The sequence below is a fragment of the Montipora capricornis genome, chromosome 1 (assembly GCF_036669925.1).
Source record: "Montipora capricornis isolate CH-2021 chromosome 1, ASM3666992v2, whole genome shotgun sequence".
NCBI lineage: Eukaryota > Metazoa > Cnidaria > Anthozoa > Scleractinia > Acroporidae > Montipora > Montipora capricornis.
In genome coordinates this window covers 51,213,727-51,221,226 of record NC_090883.1, presented here as the reverse complement: position 1 = coordinate 51,221,226, position 7,500 = coordinate 51,213,727, and the positions used below count along the sequence as shown (strand labels likewise).

The following is a 7,500-nucleotide window of genomic DNA, read 5'->3' as shown; positions in this document are numbered from 1 at the left end:
GTCCATGCTGGTCAAAGACAAAAGAGTTTGTAGCCCGAGCCTCAACTTGATGTGTTTGGAAATGAGTTTAGGTGGGTGCAACACAAACGTTTTCAGACCCCCGGGACTCAAAATGGTCGCCATGTGAAAAAGGCCCATGAATGGGGTCCTTTAAAAGCGATAAAGGGAAATTGCAACCAGTTAATGTAATGACAAATACATGTTTTATGGTGCTGACACTTGCCATTTGCCTTAAGGTTACGAGCACCTTAAACTGAACAGACCACAGCAACAAGCAATCTAATTGTTTCATATGATGCCACTTGTTTCAAAAAGATTTTTTTTTTTTCGTTTCAAGAAAACAATAACATAGGTCCAGTTCACGAGAGAGAACCTTTCCAGTTCCCTATCCGAGAGGAAGGAAGAATACCCATAGTTGTGCAATTTATGAGTTTGTCGTCTAATTGATTACAAGCGAAGAAACGTGTTCATCACATCGTCGTAATGAAAGCCTCAGACAGCCGGTAGCTAATAGAAAAGCTATTTACCTGTGCAATCTTGTCCATCTCCAGTATATCCTCTTTTACAACGACAAACGTAAGATCCTTCAGTGTTGGTACAAAGAGCGTTGGTATGACAGTCATTTTCAACTTCGTTTGCACACTCATCAATGTCTACCAGAAATAAATAGGTATTGCAACTGAGCAATTGGCCGTTCATTAAATCATTAGTGATTTGCGTCGAATGCTTTGCATAATAAACTGCCCCTGAAATAACGGCCACAAAGAAGTAAAATCCTTTACATGGAAATGGCGATCGATACAAAACGTTTTGTTGCCTTTTTATGTTCGTGCAAATTAGCAGTACCAACATGCAAACTTATATATTAATCCAACCCACATCTCAAATGCGATGGCCGTCACAGATGTGAAAGTGGTTTGATGATTAGAAGTGAAATTTGCATGAGAACAGAATTTCCGGGAAGCTCACCCGATGCATTGCCTTTTGACGAAAAGTCGTTCAAGAAAAAATCGAAGGAAATATCCGCGAAAACCCCAACATGGAAAGACTGTAAGTAGACCAAAAATGTGTTTAAGGTACAAAGTGTCTCGCCTATTTCAAGCCATAGTAGCTACATATTTTCCCAGTTTTAGCAGCATAAAGCGAAAGAGCTTTTTGACATCCCCTTCCTTGGGTATAAATCCTTTTATACATCGGGGTAGAGGGAGTCAATGTCAAGAAAAGTTTATTGTGTAAAGAAACAGCACGATAGAAAGCCAAGCATTAATGGACCGACCCTAATCGGGTTAAGATTACAGTACATTAACTACTCCATCATCACGTCTCCACAAAGTGTAGCGACGACATCAAGTTTCCGTCATACTATTGGAGATCCCAAAATGTTTTGCTTTCCAGCAACCAATCCGTCGCAAAGAATTTCCCTGTTCTATGCTGTCTTTCATCATCACTTTACCTCGTTTAACAATTGCGTGTATGTCAATTTAACGATATCTTTATTAACAACTTTTGAACTACTACTAAATTAGATAAATGGCCATGCATCGCGCCAAGCATTAGTCGTCTAGAGCATCAAACCAAAGCCCCGCCTTTTTACCCTCTGCACTCAAAACACAACAGCTCTTAAATTTCCATCCCTCCCTCCCTCCCCCCCTCCCTTGCCCCCCCCCCCCCCCCCCAACCCCAGACTCACATTGCTGTAGCATGAGCGCGGCCTTGAAACGAGTCGTGAAGTACGCGCAAAAAGAGGTGAAAGAAACATGGCGTGTTTGTTGTAAGCTTGCAATATTTTTCTTCTGTTCGTTCTCGCTTGTAAGAGTAACCGAGCCCTTACATCAGTTCCATGTCTCGGTAAACGAAATGTTATACAAAAGAGTGAATTTGATAAGAATGTTCTTGTGGCATGAGTGGGCTCCCCAGCACGGTCACGAAGGCATCTATTTTTAGAATCCCCGTTCCCACGAAAATTAGCTGCCATGCCCTTGATAAAAAAACATGGGAAAAGCAGTCTTCTCCTGATTGGTTAAAGTGGCGGGCCTTTGTTTGTTTACGCGTGTCAAGCGTATCTAAAAATAAGTCATTTTTGACTGTTCTGGGGCAAGACCGCAGATTGATAGAGAAACAGTCTTATCTAATTCACTCTTGCTATACATCAAATACGTCTTTAAAGTGATCACCCGAGACGTCATATAATCGAAGAGCCGAATTTTAGAATCCTTCTCTGTCAAGAAGAAACTCCTCAGAGGTGTTGCCTTGCAGAGCGTCCCGACTGCAAGACAAACTGCACATAAACAATTTTTTTTTTTTAATGGATCGTTGATGATATGACATTTTTAGTACCTGTACAATTGTCTTCGCCGGTGTACCCATCTTTGCAAACACATTCAGGAACTCCACCGAAATTCTTGCATACTTTATTTCCAGTGCAAGCAAGATCACAAACGGACTTTTCTTTAAATAAGGAAGAAATGCAAAAAAAAACCATGAGAAACATAATTTTAAACCTGTCGTGCAAATACATTTCAGCGCAGGAAAACTACGAACGGAAGGGGGAGGGGTTGGCCAGCAGCAGTTGTGAGACCATTCACCAATGTGTGCCGGGATCGATTTCCGGGCCATACGAAGGAGATGGAGTTTGTTACTCTCCTGTGCTTCGAGAGGTTTTTCTCCAGGTACTCAGCTTCACCTCTTTAATCAAAAAGCAACATTTGATTTCCTCAAATTTGATTGGTATGTTAAATACCTGTAATACTTAATCTGCTGTTTTTGTAAAGAACTGCCAAATGAAGAGAATTAGTTCCTATGAAAATATAAGCTGCAACTCAATGTTTTCTACAAGATGCCGGTACGATTTGCTTCCGGTACGACATGATACCATATAATTCACTTTTCATGCTGTTACTATGATTGCGCTCCGGTACAACAACAGGAATAAACTCAAACCGGTAGTTTACTTATGATATCACAGACGAGATTTTGCACTGGTATTACTGAAGCAGGTGCACAGTGACAAGAGAAAGCCGGGATATCGGTATGAGATTTCGAATGACACCCTGTTTGTTGGGAATCTACAGAGTACAATTAGTATAGATAATCGCATTCGGCCGAGTTAAATCATATAAGGATTAATTTCACGCGTATTTTCAGAAGTTGCAGAAATTGTCCGAGTTGGGCAGCGACGATTGCCCCATGGCAGATCACGTTGAGAATTCAGGTTTGTCTTCATCGATGTTAGAACTGAGAATTCCTTGGAACTTGCGATTACTTGTTTTTAACATAGATGACAACATTTTCTTTTATTAAGAAGGTCGCAATTTCGTAGGAAGCCATTTTAGTTTTCAGTTAGCGTCTATGAACTGTAAAACGCACGAATCAGGTGTATGAAATTTTACTTTTGTACAACAGCGCCAAAGCAATAAAACCAACCCTGCGAAAAAACACATTTACTACAAGAATATAATCAAAGTAATTTTCCGCAGCAATTACCAAATTAATGAAACATGCCGTCTGTCTCAGCCAATCAGAATTTAGTTATTTCGACCTCTATGTTATAAACGATTACCCTCTGTGTTATAAACAATTTAATTGCACTCCTCTTGTCCAATCGGAGTCAAGTAATTTTGTTAAGTCTATTATAATGGTATAGACCTTAGAAGCGCCTTGTTTTGTGTTCCCACGCATTCTTTCTTTCAAAGTTTGTAATTAGCATGCTGGCAAGGAGGACAAAGAAAGAGATAAAGAAAAAGGAACAGTTCCATTGAAACGGTCGCCTGGCTGAAAAAGTTACATAGATCCAGTAATTCAATTCCAAGCAGTACCTGCGCAGAACTTGCCATCTCCACTATATCCTTTGATACAGCGACACACATAGGAACCTTCGGTGTTGGTACACAAGGCGTTGGGATCACAGTCGTTCGAATCGGAATTCTCACATTCATCAACATCTGAACAAAACAACAAAAATATTCGAATATGAGACGACTATGAGTTGTTGGTACCTCAAAATTAATCTCGTGTAATCTTTGTCTAGAAATTCCGCTTTCTAGTGCGCTGTAAAAGCTATTAGAACTAGTCCAATTGTTCCCTTAGAAATGAGTCTAGTCCTTCGCGGTCAACAATTGCATATTTCCTACGAAAATTGGAATGCAAAGCAATTTGTGATGTCATCGAAGGAATAGATAAAGTTAACGTCTGTCATAATATGGAAGTGCAACAAATTTATTTTGCTAAACCATTAAGATAGGACGCGGAAATCCCACTCGGTAAAAGGAACACTTTGCAAATAGACCAGTTCACGCTCTTGAATGCATTATGGGTAATCAGGACAACATGGCGAGAAATTCAAAGGTTTGCATGGAAATTCAAAGCAAAATAAACTGTACTTTATAGACTTTCGCCTTCATAAGCCAAACAAATACGTTCAAGTTCACAACTGAGATGAACTGGACTTGGTATCCGTTCTTTGGAATTCCTAATGATTGCATTTTTTGTCTCCATACATTTTCCTTTATTTTGTGCCTTTGGAATTGCAGGAAATGATGGAAGAAACTTTGTTTAATAAACTAATTTCTACAATAGCCATTCTCTCCAACTTTATTCTGACTCACCTTTGAGCGTATATCTTCTGTTTTGGTAATAAAAATCCACCAAAATTGCATATCATGAATACTATTCATCGTTTTGAACTTCCTCGCAAACCTTTGAATTTCTCTCCTTCTTGCCATGATTACCTATGATGCACTCAAGGGCGTGAACTCATCTATTATTAGGACCTTTAGATTCTAGGACGAAGACGAGAACGAGTACGAGTTTTGACTTCCGTTTTTAGCGAAAATACTAAGGAACTTATAACCCGTACGATTATTCTTACTCTTTGTTAGCAGTATATAGGTTGCTCAGTTATTCTTATTGCTGGTAACTGAGCCTTTTTGCTGATCGAAAAACGCCAGTCCTGCTACAGTGTTGTTGATTTGTTTTGACACCTCGTACTAAGATGACGACGGTATCACGTTTTTCGAATTCCCGCCAAAATGACGCTGGTTTGCGCGCGCTCACTGTTGTTCTATGAGAAAATCTCGTAATCGTAGTCGTTCTCTTCCTATAATCTAAAGGTCCCTATTTTCAGGATTCTATATGTGGTAAAATGGAACCAAGCGATTTCTATAGATGATCAATGATAAATTAGTGAGTGTATATGAAATGGAACCGTACGAAAACTCTGAGTTACCAGTTGCTGCTGTTTTTGAACTTACCTGTACAATTGATTCCATCTCCTTTGTATCCTCTAAAACAGCGACATACGTAGGATCCTTCCGTATTGGTACACAATGCATTGAGTCCGCAATTGTTTAATTCGGTGTCAGCACATTCGTCAGTATCTAGGAAGATAGATAATCATACGCGAAAACACGCTTGTTTATTTGTTCCTCTTTTTTCTTTTCTTCTTTTGTGAAACGGAGAAGAGCATATTTGGGTAACGGAGATGTTTCTGGACGTGAATCTTGGCCAGAACTTTGCCTCTTGATTGGTAAAGACAATGATTGGCTGACTGACTGACGGACGGACGGACGGACGGACGGACTCACTCACTCACTCACTCACTCACTCACTCACTCACTCACTCACTCATCGATCGGTTGATCGATCGGTTGATCGATCGGTTGATTGATTGATTGATTGATTGATTGATCGATCGATCGAAATCAATCAATTGATTGATTGATACTACCCGAGTTCGAGGTCTTTACTCTAAGTTACGTCGATTTATGGCCCAAGCGCGGAAAAGGAAACTAGTTGTCAAGCGGAAGGTTCAACCGCCACAAAGATTGTTGTGTCAAAATCCGAATAAATCTTCTTCGCTTTTTGAGATAGTTGTTTGCAATATTTAAACGGTTTTCAAGTGTATGTAACATAAATGACAGCAAAAACTTGCTCATCAAAATTTCAAATTTAGCGGGCCGTATTGTAGAATACGGCCACACTAGTTTAGCTAATCACAGCGCGCGTACTATCTGAGAGACATCATAACAAGAGATTATCAAGAAATACAACAAACATCTTCCTACACAAGTTCCCTCCGTTCGAACTGTAATTTTCAGTAACAGCATATTTTCCCATTATTTGGATCTCGCGCGCAAACAATGAACTGGGTGGGAAAAGAAAGGATATCGTAACTAACAGCACGGTTCACTGAATCGGTTAATAAGTGAAAGGAAGATATGGGAGAATGAATATGTTTTACAACCTGTGCAGTTTCTTCCGTCTCCTTTAAAGCCTCTGATGCAGCGACATACATATGACCCTTCAGTGTTGGTACACCAAGCGTTAGGATCGCATCCATTTGCATTGTAATCTTCGCATTCGTCGATATCTAAGGAAAATAACGGCAATCACAAAAATAACTTGCCTCAATTACTTCGAATCATGCATGGCATATCAAGTGCTGAAGAAGATGGTGAACTGGAATGCATGTGTGTTTAATGGTAGGGTGGATTACTTTATCCTCGGATATCAGAGTCACCCAATTAATCAAATAACCAGAATTTGATCACATGACAAATGTTAGAAAGTGGAAAGTTCTCTAGAAAGCCGGAGAGGACTTTTAATTCAGCGGAAAAGAGGTAATGGTAAAGAACGGGATGAAAATCAGTTAGGTGCCAAGTCTGGATTGGATCATATCAGCTCCACTCTTAACGTGCCAAGAAAAATACGAAATTCTCTTCGACGTCATCATTTACCCAAGACTTACTTGCAGTCATCTGGTGTGAAAACGTCATCATTTCCCGATTATTCCGTTCACTGTAGCTCTTTATACGCGCAAGCTACAATGATGCCTCCTCGTGGAGGCAAAATCCCAGCGGGGTCAATGACTACTGATGAGATGTCAATTTCAAATTTGCAATTTCTCAAAGTTATTCTTTGCCTTTGTGTGGTACAAATTACGCGGATTAAACTTAGAAAAAAATATTGGAACGGGGATTTAAAAAAAAATTGTGAGCAAAAGATGAGGCAACTTACGTACTTTTAAAGAACGGGACTCAAACACATTAACTTATGAAGTTTCTCTAGTGACTACCATGATTTTCCGCATAGAAAATCGTTAACGTCTACATATTACTGTAGTACCAAAACGTAACGGAGAAGGTCCTGCCTATGATCTCACATGAAAAACTATAAGAGAAAAGAGCACTATTTTCACTTAAAGCAAATTTTGGACAGACAACGTGTACTGTGCTCTTTTTGTTCATAATTATCGATGTGTTCCAGACGAACCTGAGCAACTATATCCGTCTCCTTGATATCCATAGTGGCATACACATTGAGCAGGTCCACCATTGTCTTGACAAAATGCATTTGGGCCACAAGATGGTGAACAGGCAGTCGTTGCAGCTGTTGGAGCAAAAAGTGTTATCTATTTTATATAAACGTGCGCCCGGGATAGTTAAAAGATTGCAAAAGAAACTCGGATGACCACCACTCAGCCAAAGAAGGATGGCAACATTA

General features: G+C 39.8%; 1 protein-coding gene across 1 annotated transcript in view; it reads right to left on the bottom strand.

Moving 5' to 3' along the window:
• The window catches only part of LOC138016236 (uncharacterized), a 150,053-nt gene that overhangs the window by 99,764 nt on the left and 42,789 nt on the right, over nucleotides 1-7,500 (bottom strand). The window contains exons 32-37 of the mRNA XM_068863406.1: nucleotides 7,270-7,386; nucleotides 6,242-6,367; nucleotides 5,250-5,375; nucleotides 3,816-3,941; nucleotides 2,338-2,448; nucleotides 528-653 (exon numbers count right to left, since the gene is read on the bottom strand). Of these exons, the coding sequence (XP_068719507.1) occupies nucleotides 528-653; nucleotides 2,338-2,448; nucleotides 3,816-3,941; nucleotides 5,250-5,375; nucleotides 6,242-6,367; nucleotides 7,270-7,386 (732 nt within the window). The remainder of the gene's footprint in view (nucleotides 1-527; nucleotides 654-2,337; nucleotides 2,449-3,815; nucleotides 3,942-5,249; nucleotides 5,376-6,241; nucleotides 6,368-7,269; nucleotides 7,387-7,500) is intronic.